The sequence below is a fragment of the Leucopleurus acutus genome, assembly GCF_964270905.1.
Source record: "Leucopleurus acutus genome assembly, chromosome: 5".
NCBI classification, from domain to species: Eukaryota; Metazoa; Chordata; class Mammalia; order Artiodactyla; family Delphinidae; genus Leucopleurus; species Leucopleurus acutus.
In genome coordinates, this window is record NC_139147.1 from 58,672,347 (window position 1) to 58,691,891 (window position 19,545).

Sequence of the window (19,545 nt, forward strand, 5' to 3'; positions counted from 1 at the left end):
AATCTATTTTGAGACTCCTTTCCATTATAATCAAATCCTTATGTGAATTTGGCCCTAGAAGATCCTAAGGAGTCAGTCAATAGACCCCCCCCCCCCCCGCAAAGTAGGTGAGCTCTAGTTTCCTATGCCCAGCCCTTACCTTTCTTACAGCTACCTTTACTATCTATTACCTTTGGTTAAAGGACTGTATCTCCTCACTACTTTTAGGTTAATAAATATCTAGTATAAACAGATCATTGTAAAGTTAAATTGCAGATATTCCTCATGATTGGCGTGTTTGGAGATTGATAGTAAGTTTGATAACCCAAAGTTGCATTAATTTTTACATATTTCAAAAGCCTGAGTTCAGTATAAAAATGATCAAACCTAAAGAACCTCTAACTAGGAAATAAATTTACTATTGAAGACATTTTGGGGGAGGCCAAGAAAAATTTGGATAAGTTTCGAGTTGGCAAAAATTTTGCCTTAGGAATCTGAAAATAAAAATGAAATAGTCAACAGAAGGATTTTTAAATGTGAGGGATTGCTGTAGAGGCTCCTTGGCCAAGATCTTTTTTCAGTCTAGAAGGATGCCTTATATGGAAACATGTGGATTTGGAGTGTGTTTATATGATTGAAATATGATTCTAACTTTAAACCCACTTCCCTGTTTATGCTTTCTCTTCATTTCTTCCTTCTCCCTTTTCTTATTCTCCTCACACTGGGATCCGTGCCATCACACAGAACTGTCCAGACAGACAAAGGGAGAAACTGCTTACTTGCTTTGTCCACTGGCTGTTCTGCCATCCACATGGCAACCATCATAATAACTTGTAAGTTGTCCTGAGGCCCCAGGGCAGCAGGCACTACTACAGAAATGACAGGTGGATTTTTCTGAATTTTTCTAGGTTCAGTAATAAATTCTTCCAGTGTACCTTACCAAATACTAGCCCAATTTTCTTAGTGAATACAAGTCTAAGTTGAGTAATTTTTAAAAATTCTGTGTTAAAATTCCAAAGCTTCTTTGTAAATGCATACCTCTTAATTACTTCAGTGACCTGTTTCAGTTAGTCAAGTTTTGCTATTCTGCTTTACATTTGCATTTAAAGCATTTTAGAAGTCTGGAAGAAAGGAAAAAACAGCACCAAGAAGGCCTCTATCTGAGTGACACTTTGCCTCGAAAGAAAACCACACCTTCCATATCCCCTCATTTCAGCAGTGCTACTATGGGGAGAAGCACCGCCCCAAAGGTAGGACACGGGGAGAACCACGGGCTTCACCTTCAGTGAGTCTTTTTGTCCTTATGTTGACTGACATGCAAAGGCCTCTAAAGAAAATGCTAAATAATATACCATTAAGTTTGCTTGTTGGGCAGACGTCATAACTAAATTGCATTTTCTATCCTGTTCAGAGGATGTTTGGAATTATACGCTCTGGGACCGAAGCACCTGGTCCAGGGTATTTTCTACCACCACACAAGTGGTGAGTAGCCTTCACTTATGTGACACACTCCCGTAGCTGTATCCCAGATATGGAAATTGGAGGACATAAGCTCTGGATTCCAGGAATAATGGCAAAAAATATTTATCGAACCATTTCTTGGAGCTGACACTGGGCTAAGCCTTTGACGTGGATTGTTTCTTTGTAAAACCCAATAACACTAGGTAGTAGAGGTACTAATTAGTATCCCCATTGTATACATGGATAAAACTGAGGTGGAAAGAAGCTAGGTGACTGGTCCACCTGGTCACCTGAAGCTGGTCGGCCCTGTTCTGCTGCCTTACCAAGGGGTCATGGCAGGAAGAGGGGAAGGGCAAGTGAGAAGGAGGTTTTGAGTCGGACAGACTTCGGAGTCCTTCCCTTGTCCTTAATCACTTTGTTTTCGTCTATTTTATAAACTGGTGTTCCAAGGAATTTGCTATTTTAAAAGTGCTAAAACCACCGGGATAGTTAATGTTACGTGTCTCCAGTTTTCAGCCCACTCGATCACTTGGAGCAGATGGAAACTGGTGCCCTTGTAACGTGTGCGGATCTCCTCTGTCCTTGTGCATGATGTGCATGCGTTCTTGCCCCTGCATCTGCTCCTCTCGCATGAAGGACTCTGAGTTGTTCTCCAGGTGGTTTTGGACAGTGTTTTCCCTATCTGTCTTCACTTTTGGAACTGCTGCCCCTGGAGGAATGGCTGTGATGTTGAGACTGCTGTGGAGCTCCTGGGGAGGGACAGCGACTGGGCTTTACCATTCAGCATCAACACACGGGGTGCAAAGACCTACCTTCGCTGCCTTCTGCGCTTAGATAGGAGTTAGGAATCAGCGATGTGACCATGTCCAGAAGGACCGCTGGGCCTGCGGTTTGCCTGAGATTTTCCTCCTGTTTCTCACAGGGCCACCTGCCCCTGGGACAGAGCAACAGCTGTGGCAGTGTGCTGCCCCACTCGCTGGCAACCATGACCAAAGACTCAGAATCTCGGAGGATGCTCAGAGGTAGGTACCTTTTAAGCCCAGTGTCATGTCCTTTGTCAAGCATTGGAATTCCTCAGGGAGGGGGAGACCAAACAGAGTTGGGGATCGTTAGGGAGGGGATCAACCTAAGTCCTCAACTTTACTCTTTTCATTTTTTTTAAATTTTATTGAAGTATAGTTGATTTACAATGTTGTGTTAATGTCTGCTGTACAGCAAAGTGATTCAGTCAACTTTACTCTTCACGTGTCCACTTAGGGGAGGGATATATATATGTATACTTCCTTATTGTTGTACTGAGATAAGTTTTCCTATATGCACATTTGGCTGGTGCATAACCATTGTATTTTATAAATTCAGTAGACTTCTCCAATCAGAAAGGCCCACAGAGAATACTAACCTTCCCATTTGATTGGGAGAAGGAAAAAAGAGACCCCTGAGATCCTGAGAGATTACCAAGGCACTTAACCGAGTCAGATCACTCGCCTGGTTTGTGGCTGAGCCGCCCTGTTGAACACGTGCTAAAGACTCATTGAGCTGACACAGGGCACTAGTGGCCCAGGACAGACTTCCCTTAGGCCTTTTAAAGTGGGTTGAGCTTTTTTTTGAGGGGGCGCTATGCAGGCCTCTCACTGTTGTGGCCTCTCCCGTTGCGGAGCACAGGCTCCGGACGCGCAGGCTCAGCGGCCATGGCTCACGGGCCCAGCCGCTCCGCGGCATGTGGGATCTTCCCGGACCGGGGCACGAACCTGCGTGCCCTGCATCAGCAGGCGGACTCTCAACCACTGCGCCACCAGGGAAGCCCGGGTTGAGCTTTTATTCTATGTGGTTGTTAGGTTTCAGGTAGACTTGCATCTCTAATGGGGTTCTCAAGTAGTCTTTGTGGGGCTAGAAGAAAATACTGTAAGGCAGTTCCAGAGGTGAGCTTCTTGTGCAGATTAGATTTATTGTGTTAACACGGTAGTTTAGGTCAGCTTATATTGGCCCTCACTTTTGAGCAGGCATGGTGCTAGACAGCAAAAATACAAATAAATTACATGATCTTTGCCCTTGAGATGCCTAGAGTCTCATGAGGAAGAGAAAAACAAACAGATGCTTTCAATAAAGTGTGGTAAATGCAGTGATGGATGTATGCCCGGGATGTGAATGGGGATGCTGACAGAGTGATGAGCGTCTGGCCTCTCAATGTGTTCATTAGTGGGATTGAAACCCTTCCCTCTCAGCCAGCTTAGAGGCAATTCTGACTGCTCGGCCTCTTTACTAACGTCACCAGGGAATAATCACTAGTACCATTAGAAATATGTTTATATATTGGTGTATATATATGCATGTATACATAATGTGTATATGTGTGTGGATAAGTGAGCTATATCTATATCCCTTGAATGAGGATTTCCTATCATTACCAGAGTGATTTAAGAGTTAATAGAAGCTGTGGTGTTCCTAAAAGTGGTTTATAATATATGAGAGGTTTACAGTGTTAACCTTTGAATAAAATACATTTGATTGAACTTCTCTTTTATTTTATCATAATTTCTTAATAAACTAAAAATATCTCTTATGGTATATAAATAAGAAACATAAATGAGTATATTTTGGCTCTCATTAATCACTGTTCGCTTGTGGGTCAAGTCTGTTTTCTGTTGATGCATTTCTCTGTGATATTTATAGACTTCTTTTTAAATGGATTTTTCCCACTGGCTGAAGGCATCAAAGTTTGGACTGGCCACGGCACCCACACTTTATGTTGAAAGTTTTTGCCTTAAGATAGAGAGTAAGAAAAACTAGTCCTTTATACCAAACAAACCTGTAAACAATACTGTGTAAGAGGATTCTTGTGAGAATATGGTGAAACTGGAGGGATGTTTGATCTCTATTTTTCTCATCTGTGTTCCCCCCAAATAATGGCAATCCCCATGTTAGGTCCATGAAGAAGAACTGAGCCAGTTCCCTTAGGTCACATTAGGTACCGTCTACAAAATCTATTGTCTTTGACCTGTCTTTTGTGCCCCTGTTCTTCACTGTTGGGTCTTTTGTACATCCCAGAAGTCTGCAGCCTGTCCTTCCCTGCTGCAGCTCTGAGTAGTGTTCCTCTTAAAGAGTTTCATGTGGTGATGATGAGACAGCTTCCGAGGAAATAGAGAAGCCTCGTATGTGTGCTGACCCAAGAGGATGTGATGTATCTTGTGAGGCCAGCCTGCCGCCCTTGGCTTCCCCGCCCAGAGGAGGAAGGGTCAGGGACTGCAGTTTTTAAAATTGGCAGGATTTTCTACTAAAATTGGACCATAAAATTGGCAGGATTTTCTACTAAGCCCATACAGGTGGCCCACAAGGACCAGGGAGGATGACTCATAATTTCATTTGGAATTGGGTTTCACTACTACTTGTTGGCTCCATTAAAGTAGCAAACACCAAGTAAAAGTCCATGGTTTTGACAAAATCAGACCTCGCACATTTTTCATTAACTCAAATTAAATAGGTCGTATCATTTTTGTGACTTACACAAATTAACTTAAATGAACTATTTTTTTGCTGCTTATTCGTAATGGATACATCAAGGACGATGGTGTAAGTATAAGTCTTCCTTCAATAAGCACTTTTTTAGTAGACCTGACAGCGTGAATCATGCAAACAAAGATCTCTGAGAGCAGAGTTTAAAGCAAAGAGTCCAGGGACTCAGATCCTAAAGTTGCAATGGTTATTGGCTTTTGTATAATTTGTGAACTATTCCTTTGTAAGCTTTAGAATGAATGAAATCTTTGTCCTTTTATCTTCCGTTCAATGCAGGAAAGTCCAAGAAAGGTATGACAACCTCCCTGTGTGGTGTTTCTGTTTCCAGCAAATAATGAAAGGTCATTGTCATCTTTAAGAAGTGATCAGATTTAAAACTGTACAATGGTGGACTTTTAGTCTAATGATTATTCCTTTTTACACATTAGAGGCAAATTGTTGCACATTTGCTAGAAGCACAATGCTGCGTGCAGCTGCTGTTCATTGACCGGCAGCTGCATGACCCTCTTTGTTTTGATTTTTTTATTGCAAGGTCAGACCATGCAGGAAACACGAGTGCTTCGGAAGCACCGTTTCGTAAGACTCAGGATCTAGATAAAGAAAAGAGTGGGCCTTGTGATGTGTGTAGGCTAAGTGTAAAATATGATGTTTCCCCTTTATAAAGGCCAGGTATAAATAAGGCAGGCAGCAGGCTATGTGAGACGATGGAAGGATCTAGGAGGCTCCTACCTATTCATTCCATTTAAGCCTCGAGACTTAGTAAAGAGTGCAGAACAGCCTAAATTGCTGGCTAGAATAAATGATTCTTATGTGGCTGGGAGACTGAAATGTAGGGCATTAAAAGACTGACTTGCTATAAAGTTTGATGGACTGTGCTTCAAATCATTGAATGGCATTTTACAAACCTTAAGTCTTAAAAACTATTTGTTAGTGTCTTCTTGGAAAAAAGAATTGTTTTATAGATATAATCTTGTTTTTATTCTCCCTATTTTCTAGTTGAACATGTGTGAAAAATTCTTTTCTCCTGTAACAAATCATTTTTGACTGTGTGCATGTATCAGAAGCTTGTTTTTGTTTTGTTAACTTCTTGAGTTCGTCTCTATAAACTCAAATTTAATCTAAAAATGTGAATATCTTACCTTGTCAAGCTGGTATTGTTACTAACACGGTCAATGAATGCATGTTGGAAGACGTTTATTTTCCCAGGCCCTTTGTCATCCTTTTTGATCTTGTATCTTTCTCCCTTTCTCTATCATTCTCCTCCTCATTCCTGACTTGTCCTGCACCTTCGTCTTCTGGCTGTGGACTATGGTTAGGAAGAGTGAATGTCTCAGCAGGTGAGAAATTGTCAGAAATACTGATTAATTTTATCCTCTTAAACCGAGGTTATAATTTTAAGTCATCTCATTTTCTGTATTAAGGCCCAGATAACCATTTTAAGGTATATAACACACATTTGGAAAATATTGGCAAGATTATATATCCCACAATGGTTAACTCACAAAGCACTTTTCAGGTACAATTCGCCAGAATTCATAGAGATTGACATTAAAAATAACGGTAACAATAATAATAATAAATGGGCCTTGAACGTCCAACCTATTGGCTCTTCCGGGGCAGTGAAGAGAGTTGAGTTGATTAGGATTCCAGGTATGTGCTATGCTTAGTGACCAGCCTCAGATATTATCAGGTGTTACTTTATAAACTTTATAAAATACCCTATTCAAACAGCCATTTCTATCTGGACAGGAAGGATTTAGAGCATTTACAAGGCCCTTTTTACTTTTCAGATGCTGTCCCACTGCTGAATATTATTCTTGCTACATAATTTAAAAACAAAAAACCAAGCAGTCTCAGGGCTTTGGGGAAGTCTCATTTTTTCCAGTCCACTTACTTTGCCCCACCCGAAACAGTAGATGCATTCCACTTCCTTATTTAGTCACTAATATATTGGGTTGGCCAAAAAGTTCATTTGGGTTTTTCAGTAGCATCTTATGGAAAAACCTGAACAAACTTTTTTTGGAATTTCTTGAACAAGTGCATTCAGTCAGTGACTCTTTATTTTGTGACATCTGAATGCTAAACAAATGGGGATTCTGTGGTGAACAGGACATATATGACCCCCTCCCTGATAACTCGTACTTGAGCAGTGGCTTAATCCAGCTCACACCTGTTCTGGTGCTGCTTCATGCACAGCAGTTCTTCTTGGGCCTCCTACCAGGAACGCTCCTTCCGTCTCCTGTGCTTCCATGGTGTCCCTCTGTTGAAAGTATCTGTACCTTTAAATGGCCAGGCCAGAGCCTGGATCCTAAAGCCAGCTCTTAGGAATCACGCTGGTGCAATTCTGGGGTCACGAGGGAGAGGTCCATGCCCTCGATTGTAATTGCAGGGGTAACTTGTTTTTTTGGAATTGTTCAGGAGGGAGGAGGCTAAGCCAGGTGACAGCTGAGTTCACTGAGATCAGTAAAATATTGCCGGTTGCGGGGATAGAAGGGACTGCATAAGATGGACATTCCCACTCACACTGGATCCACAGGAGACTAAACTCTTGCCTTGGAAGCTACTTGTTAGAAGCAGGCTTTTTCGATTAAGTTGCCATGAAAATGCAAGGTGCTTATCCTACCATCAGAGTGATGCAAGGTTTTCTCAGACGTAGAGCAAAGAAATAAAATAAAAATAAAACACGTAGTGAGGTGATCTAGGGAATTTACATTCACAGTCCTTAGCGCAGCACACATTGTAACACGGCTCTCCCTTATGGCCGCATCTGAAAACATGGAGCCAGTTTAGTTTACTGTCTGCCTCACCTGAAGGTGGTAAGTTCATTTTCTTATTCTGTGGTACTTTTGGGGAAAAAAAAAAATCCTGGAACATCTGAGAAGCAGGGCATACAGTTGCCTTAAGAAGAAATACCTTCCCCCTCTTTTCTGCTTTTCCAAAAAAGTGTTAATTGCATTGTAGGAACTGGCTTTTCCTCATAGCGAAAAGCTGAAGGGAAGGGAGGTTGTGGCACCTGTCATCACCAAGGAGATACGTCTTATATGTTTGAAATGACAGGGCTGTCTTTTAGGGATGTTTTGTTCATACTAAAACAAGGAAATTGTCTTCCATGTCGTTGGTGCCAGTGTGAAGGTTTCCTTGCCAACGAACCTTTTTTGAAAGTATAAGGAAAGATATGTGTGTGAGCTTTTCAAATAATTTCTGGTGTTTTTTTGTTTTTTATCGTCCCCCTTTTTTTTCATAATGAATAATTGGAAACGATTTAACAGGAGCAGTTAGTAATTCCAAAAGTTCAAGTATCAAAGGTAAATATTTGAGTAATGAATTATTTTGCCATTCTTAAGACAAAAAAAAAAGGCACAAGCTCCATGCTTATGAGCGCACTGGCTTTGTGTAATGCTTTTATGCATTAATCATTACAATTAATAATATTCTCTCTAAAGTCTCATGGTGTGCTATTATGTTTTGCATCTTTCCTTAGCAAAGTGATGTGTAGTTTTTACATATGTGTATATTTATAACTTACAATTACATCTTATATCAAGGAAACTTATTTGCCCAGAAATGCCTTAACCTGAACTAACATATTTTCACTTAGACATCTAAAACTGCTCTAAATACTAATGGCATGCGAACTCCTCATGGAACGCTAATCATTTTACAGATTTAGTTTTGGTCTATAATGCTTTGTTAAAGCATCGTGGATGTGGCTTCCGTTTTTAAATGGAAATATTTAATGAACAGCTGAGGAAGCTGTTTGGAATTACTTGCCTTCTTTTGCCCTCTGGCCTGCTTTTTGCCATTTCATTACTAATGAAAAGCCTCATAGAGAGGTAGGTAAAGTACAAGAAAACAGGGAAAATCCAGATGGTCCAACTGTAAACTCTTCATAGGTCTGGTAAGTAAATTTGGTCAGGGAGAAAGTGATTGCAAACTATGGTACTGGTTAAAGAAACATCTTTTTAATGAATTAAGGGATTTGTTTATCACTATGACCCCTGATTCCCGAATACATGCTAAATAGAGAATTGAAAGGAAGAATAATTCGATTTGTGATGCCCAAAATCAACTACCAGAAGAAAGCCATAGGATAACACAAAGTCAAGCCAGTGGCCTAATGTGCCAGCTGACCAGGTACCAGGGTAAGGAAAACCCCTCTTATCAGTGGCAACTTTTGCTCCTGTTGATGGGATCCCTATGTTTTCATACGGTTGATATCACCAGCTAGCTGAAGGCTGGCTGTTAAGGCAGAAAAAGAAGAGAGCTATATATACCCTAATTAGGAGGAGTACAGCCATTGGAAGGATTGTTGATTCTGAGTGTTTTAAATAAGTAATTGGCAGACAGGGGAATTTGAAAAAAAAGAATGAGAAAAATGTCCGTTTGAACATTAACCAGATTAAAAGTGTGAGTGATATGAGTGAGACACAGGTTTCTCAAATCCTACACCTAGATGATCCACCTATTTTAGGACCAGATCCAGTACCCTTTAAATGGCAATACCACTGAAGAAGGGACTGCCCGTAAACCCTGGTGTTGCTTGTCACTAGAGTCATCTTGCTTCACTTAAACCCAGCTGTTATCAGAGGATTCACGGCCCTTCAATGTGTTTCTGTTTTGGTTTTGTGTGTGTGTTTGTGTGTGTGTGCTGATGTATTATTCCCGGTTGTGCTGAGATGTAGAAATGCCATAGGAAAGTGTCAAGTGATCTGCTGACAGAAAAGATCATTCCCAAGACCACTTCTTTGAAACTCTTCCTTGCACTGAGCATTATGCCATTTCTTTGATCTTCTTGGCTTCAAAACAAATTAGACCAAGGCCCCAGTTTCATAGGCAGATGTTTTGGGTTCCTGGTTTAAGCCTTAGAAGATCTAAGACTGAAAAAAATGAGGCATACTAACGTATTTATGGCTCTCTCCTTAGGATATAATCACCAACAGATGAGCGAAGGTCAAAGGCAGAAGTCTTCTGAATTTTACAGCCGCACAGCATCTGAGTCAAATGTCTACTTGAACAGTTTCCACTACCCAGATCACAGCTACAAGGACCAGGCCTTTGATACTCTGAGCCTAGACAGCTCTGACAGCATGGAGACAAGCATCTCTGCCTGCTCACCTGACAATATCTCTAGGTAAGATGTATTCCTGGGGAAGGTTTCTGGTTTGGAAAAGCACCTGTCGGTTTCAAAAAGTAAAGCCATCAATTTGGGGCCATGTATATGTACAAGCCCAAATATCTGAAACATAAAGACTCTACAGTAGAGAAGAGGGTTGGGTGTCATGGTGGTCTTTGAAAGTAGTTTCTTTGTATCCTGTGTGACTGAGCCAGTCACACACCATCTAATCCATTTTCTCCTTTACTCTATTCTTTACGCGTATACTGCGCTTCAAAATGGATTTGCCTCTGTTGGTTGACTCCACCTTCATTAGGACTACTTTTGATTCAGTAAAGAAGTAATTTCCAGCAACAGAGTAAGAATTTGAAGGATATCTTACCCTTATGCTTTGTTGAAAGGAAGGCATTAGCTGTTCTGCATATTAAAATTTTGTAAGGATTTAACCATTCACATTCGTGTTCATACTTTGAGGCAAGCAAAGGTGGTCTTAGGGGATTATGGCCAAAGGTGCATATGGATCTAGTCAGAGCGCTCCTTCAAAAGCTTGTGATGGGGACTTCCCTGGTGGCACACTGGTTACGAATCCGCCTGCCAATGCAGGGGACACGGGTTCGAGCCCTGGTCCGGGAAGATACCACATGCTGCGGAGCAGCTAAGCCCGTGCGCCACAATCACTGAAGCGCCTAGAGCCCATGTTCTGCAACAAGAGAAGCCACCGCAGTGAGAAACCTGTGCATCACAACGAAGAGTAGCCCCCGCTCGCCACAACTAGAGAAAGCCCGCGCATAGCAACGAAGGCCCAGCGCAGCCAAATATTAATTAATTAATTGAAAAAAAAAAAGCTTGTGATGATGCCCTACTACCTTTTTTTTTTTAATTTGCGATACGTGGGCCTCTCACTGTTGTGGCCTCTCCCGTTGCGGAGCACAGGCTCTGGACGCGCAGGCTCAGCGGCTATGGCTCACGGGCCCAGCCGCTCCGCAGCATGTGGGACCTTCCCGGACCGGGGCATGAACCTGTGTCCCCTGCATCGGCTGGCGGACTCTCAACCACTGCGCCACCAGGGAAGCCCTGCCCTACTACCTTTTGAATAAAGTCAGACCCCAGAGCCTGGCATTCTAGATCCAGCCCAACTCCCCATTCATTCTCTCCTCCTGATACACCTCCCAGAGTTTCTTATTCATTGAGAGGGTGAAGAATTCTCAGATCTCTGTGCCTTTGACCATATTGGTTCTAGCCTTGGGATCATGTAATCTGTTCTTTCTTTTATTTATATGCTTATTCATTCCACAAATCCTTATAGAATATCCTACAGTTAACAGTGAGCCGGAGTGGGCTCAAACTGGCTGGCAAGAGCCAGAGGTGCACATCTCCTCCTAACTCTGTGATCAGTGATGTCATGTTGGTAGCTTGAAATTGGCCACGGTGGGAGTATTTACTCCACATAAATAGACATTTGCTGCATATCAGGGGTTTTGTTTTTCTCCAGAGAGCTAGTTTACCAGCACACCACTATCTAGAGTCAATTCATCCTCTCATTTGTTTATTCCCTCAACCTGTACTTACTGAGCATTGAGAGTGTCTGACATTGCAAAATGTCTTTACCTTCCCCCAACCCCTCCCATTTTAGCCTGGAGAAAGTCTTGTCATCCCTTAAGCTGAAACTTAAGTTGGAAACTCATGAGAATTTCTCCTTTCAGGGCATTTTTCTTTCATGTTTCCATGGAACTTGATACTTTTTCCTATTATGTCACTGATCACATTGCAGCATACAGTTTTTTTCTTCAATAATTCATTGGTACATTCCTCAGTGTCAAGGAGGATGTCTAATTATCTTTTGGTTTCCGCATTCAGCAGAGATCTGGGCATATAGTAGGCGTTCAGTAAGTGTCGGCTGAATAAATACCTCGGGATATTTGATTTTTTTCTTTGTTTGATCTATTTCAATTGGCTGAGAACCATTATGAGTTCAACCCCCCAAGCATCCAATATTTAATCAATGTTCATTGACCAATTGTGTGTCTCAAGTGAAAATGTCTAGTTGAATAATGGCCTTCAAAAAAACTTTCCTCTATTGCAATGAAGTCACAGGCTGGGACAGGAGCTTTGGGGGCTCGACCTGACGACTGCTGTGCTACTGCGAGCAGATCACAGAACTCTCTCGGTCCTGATTTGCTCATCTGCTAAGTGGAGGATTGTTTCTTGAATGCAAGAGGATGACGGATTTTTTAAATATTTGGGTGGAAAATTACCATCGTGTATATAGAATTTCTTTCTTCACAAAGGTTTGAATCATTTGCTCCTCACCCCCGCCCCCCAAAAAAGGAGTGACAGAGACAGAGGGAAAGTAATATCAGCAAGGTATACTTAGCTTTGGGTTAGTGTCTCATAAATGGAAAGAATATGAGAGACCTCAGTCTAACCAGATATTATAGCCAGGAAATCTGGGGAGCGGAAGAAAAGAAGAAAAGGATAGAGGCTACAGTTTGTGGTAAATAAAATATAGTGTATTTTAATTCTGGCATCATAATGTTTGAAATATTGATATTACTGGATGTATCCTGTCAGAGAAGGAAAGGAGTCCCTTGGGAAAAACACTAAAGCAACCTTGAGAATTATAGGTATTTCTCCTTGTTACAAGGGAAAACTTAATTTAATTTAAATTTAAGTAGGGAGTTATATAATAATAAATAATAAAGCTAATTTTTTGCTGCCATTATTTTTTAATGTCAGAAGGGTTAGTATTTCACTTCATTCAATATTAGAAGATACGGTATCTCACTTTTTTGTTTTTTTTGTTTTTTTTTTTTTTTTTTGGCGGCACGCGGGCGTCTCACCGTTGTGGCCTCTCCTGTTGCGGAGCACAGGCTCCGGACGCGCAGGCTCAGCGGCCATGGCTCACGGGCCCAGCTGCTCCGCGGCATGTGAGATCCTCCCGGACCGGGGCACGAAACCGCGTCCCCTGCATCGGCAGGCGCACCCTCAACCACTGCGCCACCAGGGAAGCCCGGTATCTCACTTTTTAAAACATGAAAGACACTTGAGTGTGTGGAACAATTGGGCATCAAACCATCCATCTCTTGCTCTGAAGGAGCTCTCGTAATACCCGCTGCTCCCAGGAGGATGTCAAAGAGTCATGCAGGGTTGCTTGGAGCTGATGTTCTCAGGACAGAAAGCCTAGAACTTTGAGTACTCATTCGTAAATGCCAGTAAACCGACCAACTAAATGTGTTACTTTTGAATAACAGGACACAAACAGAAGTCAGCAACACGGCAACTATTGTATAATGATGATGGGAGGAATAAAAGTTGACGGTGCACCCGTTTCATTTCCAAGTATAGGGATCTCAGAGGGGTTTCTTAGGCACTCTGCACTTTTGCAAGGTGTTATTTTGAAAACCTCAGACTACTTTCCCAAATAATTGTGAACATTTTAAAGCAGTATTCCTGTGGTGAACTCCTGATAGCTTGACCATTCTTTTGGTCTATTTTTGAGCCATCTTTAATAAATAAATACACTCTATATTATAGTTTTCCTATCTTGGTGGCTTTTTCTGCTCCATTTTCTGCCCCCTGCCTCTTCATCCCCACCAAAAACTGAAAGTAAATATGCATCCCTTCAAATGATCACTCCTCAAACCCCATCTCTCACATTTAAAGGTGGTAACAGCAGCAGTGCAGCAGTGAGTACAGGAAATTACCTTAAAGGGAGACACTTCAGTTAGATTTACCAAGCATTAGAAGTTTAGGTCTAGAGACTTAAGCACAGTGGCCAGCAAAATCTTAATTTAATTTTATTTGTTCACCTACTTACTTTTTCTTTAAATGGTTTCCAAAGGTAGAAAATGAGAATTGACTCCACTAAATGTGCCACATTAAGAGGATAGCATTATTGCAGAGTGATCATTCCTGGAAGGTAGCTACATGTGGCCATGATCATCTTCCATAGTTACTTCGCAGAGAACTGACCCAGTGCTGCTAGCAGTCATAGATAACTAACCAATCACCATGGTCAGAAATTACTAATAGTATTTATTTAAATATGCTGTCAGATTCTCTGAATGTCAAAAAATTGAAGCCAAAGTAGAAGATGCCTACAAAAGGTCTAGTATAAATAAAAGGGACAGAGAGAGAAAAAACAAACAAACAAACAAGCATTTCTCTTCTGTGCCGCCATCTACCTAAAAAAAATTCATGCTGCCCTAAGATAAGCTTGTACCTATTTTTATGAAGGAAAATGATGTGATAAACATCAGGAAAATGGTAATAGGGAACTAATGTTTGGCATGTATAGTATGACAGCACATCCTAAATGGGAACTTTTTGCAGACAGGTAGAAAAAGAAAGAACTAAAAATTTTTCTCTTTTTTTAGATTTTTAAAAAATTATGTATTAAAATATCCTGAAATTATACACATTTTAAAGAGGTAATTCCATGCTGAAGTTCTAGCAACATAAACTTAGTCTTGTGGTTTATTATGTCACAAAAAACCATTGGTAGAATTATCGAATTACTCAGAGTTGTGGGTACCTTTGCCTTACATTTTTTGTTGAGACATCATTTTCGTGTCCAGCAGAAAGTTCTTTGAGTCAGACAGTGTTTTTGCTTTTTCAACATCATTACTTACACTGTACACAAATATAAAGCTAAGAAAACAGGTCTTGGGTCTTAGAAAACAGCAGCTGAAGGTCAATTCTGCATAAAGTCTGTCTTCTGCTAAAATTATTGAATGAGCTCATAGAGTGTAGTGTTCTGAATACCACCTAAAATTATATGTTCTTATTACTATTGCTAATAAGCCCTGACCTTGTGTTCATGCTTTGAGAAAATGTTAAGGAAGTTGATCTCTCATTATAGTTATTACCCACCAGCAGTGTGTGTGTGGAGCGGGGACAAGACTGGGTATGGGGTTGAGGGCATCCAAGGCTGAGCTTGGTTTTAAGAGATACATCAACCAGAATTTCAGATACTTCTATTCCCTTCGTTTCAGGCAAAGGTTTGTATTCTGCTTTCTACCCTAGATAGTCAACACCCAGTGTTTGCATTTTATTCTAGGGAATTCTTTCAGAAGAGATACTGAAAACCAGAGGATTTCAGAGGAGGGCAGACAGCTGTCAAAGAGACCAGATAGTCTAATCTCTTTGAATAGAGAAAGATTAGACATTTTATAAGGAGTAATAATTTGCTTAACCCGAAAAAATGCTTGAGATAATGAATTGAAAATAAATATTCTGGGACAATGGCTTTTCATTTAGTGGCAACATTGGTATGCTGAAGGAAAAGTTTTATGTTTTTATGGAGAATTTTGTTTTGCGTTTTGCTTATTTATTTGTTTGTTGTATGACAATGTTCTTGTTTGCTTTTTTTCTTCCTTTTTCTGTTTTTGCCTTTGCCCCTAAAGTGAATATTCTAAAAAGCAAATTCAGATTTTGCTGAAAGGTATTATCCAGCACTGAAAACTAAATCTGCTATTTAGATTCCTGTACCCTTGACTGAAGTTTCATTTTTTTTTATGAATATGGGTTTTTACCAAAGTTGGTCACATAAAAAAAGTAATCTTCAGTTGATAGAATAGAATATGGCTAAGTAGAGAAAGGAGGCAAAACTAGTCATCTTTTTTTTTTTTTTTTTTTTTTTTGCGGTACGCGGGCCTCTCTCTGTTGTGGCCTCTCCCGCTGCGGAGCACCGGCTGCGCAGGCTCAGCGGCCATGGCTCACGGGCCCAGCCACTCCGCGGCATGTGGGATCTTCCCAGACCGGGGCATGAACCCGTGTCCCCTGCATCGGCAGGTGGACTCCCAACCACTGTGCTACCAGGGAAGCCCAAAACTAGTCATCTTTATACCATTAATGACCAAGTGATTCAGTATTATTCAGTATCATACAGTAATTACATATGAGATCAGAAATGTGCCTGCCTTCTGAAGGTCAGAATTTGGAGCAATGGGAGAAAGCATTGCTCCTCTTGTAATTTAGGTGGGCTGGAGAAACCAATGATGAGTGTCTTGTGCTACAGGTAATGCATTACAAAGTGTATCTTCAGTGACTTCAGGCTCTCCCTTGGCATGACAGGTGCTAGCCAAATGGCATTTCATTTGTTCCATGCCATTGTATTGACAAGTCTTCACCCTAAATTTCTATAGCAATTGCTTTTGCTTTTCACTGCAGGTGCAGTTCTGATCCCCCCAAAAGTATCGGGTAGTGGCAACACAGTATCATAGAGCAGCAATAATTTTGCTGAATAAAAGTGGTTTACATGTCAAGGAAATATTAAATCAATAGCAAAAGTGTAGCTATAGAGAACAAGTAGGTGTCCATGGATAAAAATTAATTATTTTTAACAAAATAACCAAAGTAGCTCTTAAAGTATATAAAATATAATTTTTTTACTGCCTCCATAGTTTTGTCTTCTCCAGAATGTCATATAGTTGGAGTAATACAGTATTTAGCTTTTCAGATTGGCTTCTTTCACTTAATAATATGCATGTATAGTTTCTCCATGTCTTTCCATGGCTTGATAGCTCGTTTCTTTTTAGTACTGAATAATATTCCATAGCCTGGATGTAGTATGGTTTATTTATTCATTTACCTACTAAAGGATATCTTAGTTGCTTCCAAGTTTTGGCATTTATGAATAAAGCTGCTATAAACATGTGCGCACAGTACTGATTTTAAGATAAACCATATGTCCTACATTACTGTGGTCATGTTTCTCTTCAAAAGAACTCTTAGCCCTCAAACATCCTAGGTTTGAGTTGATCAACAATATGATTTAGGGAGACTATACTAATGATCATCTTATTCATTTTTATATGAATTAATTTTTATATGAATGTGTGTAGCAAACATGAACCCCTACTGTGTGCCAGGCTTTATGCTACGGAGGATACAGGCACAGAAGCCTCTCTATAGCCAAGAGAGTCTAGAAAAGAAGATACATTTAAGTGACTATGCAAATAAACACGCATAAGAAATAGCATTGGTTCTCCATGGCTGGAACATCCAAATAAATAAGTTTTGACTTAGGCCATGGTCCTTTTTTTCCAGAATAGTCAAATAAAATGTAAACAAGGGAAAAATAATATATTTTGTTTAATGTTAAACATTTCTAAGTTCTTCTCCTTCTCTGTTAGTTATCCTATCTGGTCTTGCAGCTTTTACTCCCTTTGGTTTTTTCCTTCACGTGTTTATGTGATGTCTTTCTCAAGATGCATTACTTTTGAAGCTCTTGAATCCCTTCATGCAGTTTCCTCGTTCGTACGGTAAATGGGCTTTATTGGCAAAACTGGCCACTACCCTTCTATTGCACCTGTAAGAGAATTCATTTTTTTAACTGGCCATCTTAGATCACCATTTAAGAAATAAAATGTCCACAAGCAAAAAGGCATAACAAATAGTAGCTGGTGATACATGATCCCAAACCAAATAAAGTGACTTCCAAATTTAGGGGTCATCTACATAGAACTTCGGTGAGAGTGCTGTTGGTCTGGCATCCCTGAATAATTAAACTAACGGGAAGACTTCCCGCAAGCCAAAATTTTTAGACTTTGGAGGAAACATTTTGAGAACACAGTTTGTAGGAGTTGGTTTTGGTTTATTTATGAGTAGAGCACTTTATTTGGTATTATTTTCCTCGCCTATGTTTTATCTCTTAAAACTGAGGTAAGTGAAGTTTCACCTACAGTTTTCAGAGTTGAATTGACTTGCCTCTTCAGACCAGTGATTCTTGTAAGTAACATCCTTTAAATTGTATTGGATCTTGTCGTGTGTGTGTGTGTGTGTGTGTGTGTGTGTGTGTGTGTGTGTGTTTGAAGGACATCAGTAAGAAGCAGTATTCTTGAGAGGCTTTCGTGTTTTCTTCAGTGCCAGCACTTCAAATATTGCCCGAATAGAAGAAATGGAGAGACTTCTGAAGCAGGCTCATGCAGAGAAGACAAGGCTTCTTGAATCCAGGGTAGGCCTAATATCTTTCATGTAGTAGTTCAAGATGCCCTGCACTTGACACTGGGAGACTGTTTTCAGGCCTCAGTAAGCAGCATGATCTTGGAGTAGTCACTCCACCTTTCTTGGCCTCATTTCCTTTTTTTTTTTTGGCTGTGCCACATGGCTTGTGGGATCTTAGTTCCCTGGCCAGGGATTGAACCCCAGGTCCTCGGCAGTGAAAGCAAAGAGTCCTAACCACTGGACTGCCAGGGAATTCCCACTGGCCCCCTTTTCCTTTCTGAGAAGTGAGGGCGTTAGAGAGATGTTCTCTACGGCTCTTTACCGCACTACCATTTTTCATAATGTAAAATGTATATTGTGTGGACATAAACTGAAATGAATGCTTTGTATTACATTTTCCCTTCAATGGCGCCTTTGTTTGCCTGCCGGGGAACAGGAGGAATGGCAGGTCTTTACGCGTTCTCTCTGCCTTGCCAGTTCGTGGTAAAGACACTATTGTAATATTAAAACTCCCATGTTATTGTGACTGTATTTCAAGCCAGAATCTGAACTTCCTTAGGAATTCCCCAAATGCCTTTGCATCCTGCCTGAAAGGGCACCTCCTTTCCTCTTCTAACTTCCCTGGGCACTTCCTCTGTGACCGTCGGCCAGGAAGCCACAGAGCAACAACAGGAATTGGAAGGACCTACGGCCATCAAAGAAAGGCCGAAAGTTGTGACTGGTGTTGGGTCACAGTTAGTGAGCCTTTTTTATATTAACAATGGAGAGTTTTTAATATATGGGGTCATTAGTATGAAATGACTGAATAGAGTCACAAGCTGTGTTTAACTTAATATTTCATTTTTAATTAAATGTAGTGGTTGCATTTCTGCACAGGATGCTTTTGAAAGTTCTGTGAATGGTGATTACGGGTGTTTTAGTCTTAGATATATACTGGGCTATAAAATCAGGAGTTGTATAGTGAGAATTATTTGTTTTCGTATTGGAATCATTCAAGTATAACCAGTATGTCTGAAAATTTTTTCTGCATAATGATATTTAGGAACGGGAAATGGAAGCCAAGAAACGAGCTCTGGAAGAAGAAAAACGACGCCGAGAACTCCTGGAAAAACGACTGCAGGAAGAAACCAGCCAGAGGCAGAAGTTAATTGAAAAGGAAGTAAAAATAAGGGAGAAACAAAGGGCCCAGGTTGGTTGGTCAATCTGGATGGATTGGAGTAGGTTGCCCCCTGGTGGTCGTTTTTCAGAAGACGGTCATGCTATGTCTGAGGATGCCTTTGGTTGTGCTGCCTATTAGCCCTTGACCTGTAATGGCTGAGAGAAAGATGTGCATTAATGGGCCCAAAAAATGTGTGTTTATTTCAAAACCCACTGGGGACTACTAACAAAATGATATTTTTCTTTAGTTATATGTGGCACATTTTGATTGGAGAGGCACTTTTTCTTCTACCCATTTTTTGGTAGTATATTTAAAAGGAGAATGTCTTCTTGAGCAGCTTTGAAAATGCAGCTGGATTCATTACTGAAAACAAATA

The 19,545-nt window shown here is 40.7% G+C and overlaps 1 protein-coding gene across 8 annotated transcripts in view; it reads left to right on the plus strand.

Moving 5' to 3' along the window:
• PHLDB2 (pleckstrin homology like domain family B member 2) overlaps positions 1-19,545 on the plus strand; it is a 255,691-nt gene that overhangs the window by 229,039 nt on the left and 7,107 nt on the right. For 7 of the 8 annotated variants that reach the window (XM_082840592.1, XM_082840595.1, XM_082840597.1 and 4 more), the window contains 5 exons: positions 1,089-1,229; positions 2,363-2,462; positions 9,874-10,081; positions 17,930-18,020; positions 19,053-19,199. In XM_082840592.1, coding sequence (XP_082696718.1) covers positions 1,089-1,229; positions 2,363-2,462; positions 9,874-10,081; positions 17,930-18,020; positions 19,053-19,199 — 687 coding nt within the window. The remainder of the gene's footprint in view (positions 1-1,088; positions 1,230-2,362; positions 2,463-9,873; positions 10,082-17,929; positions 18,021-19,052; positions 19,200-19,545) is intronic. The other variant, XM_082840598.1, reaches the window with a different exon arrangement.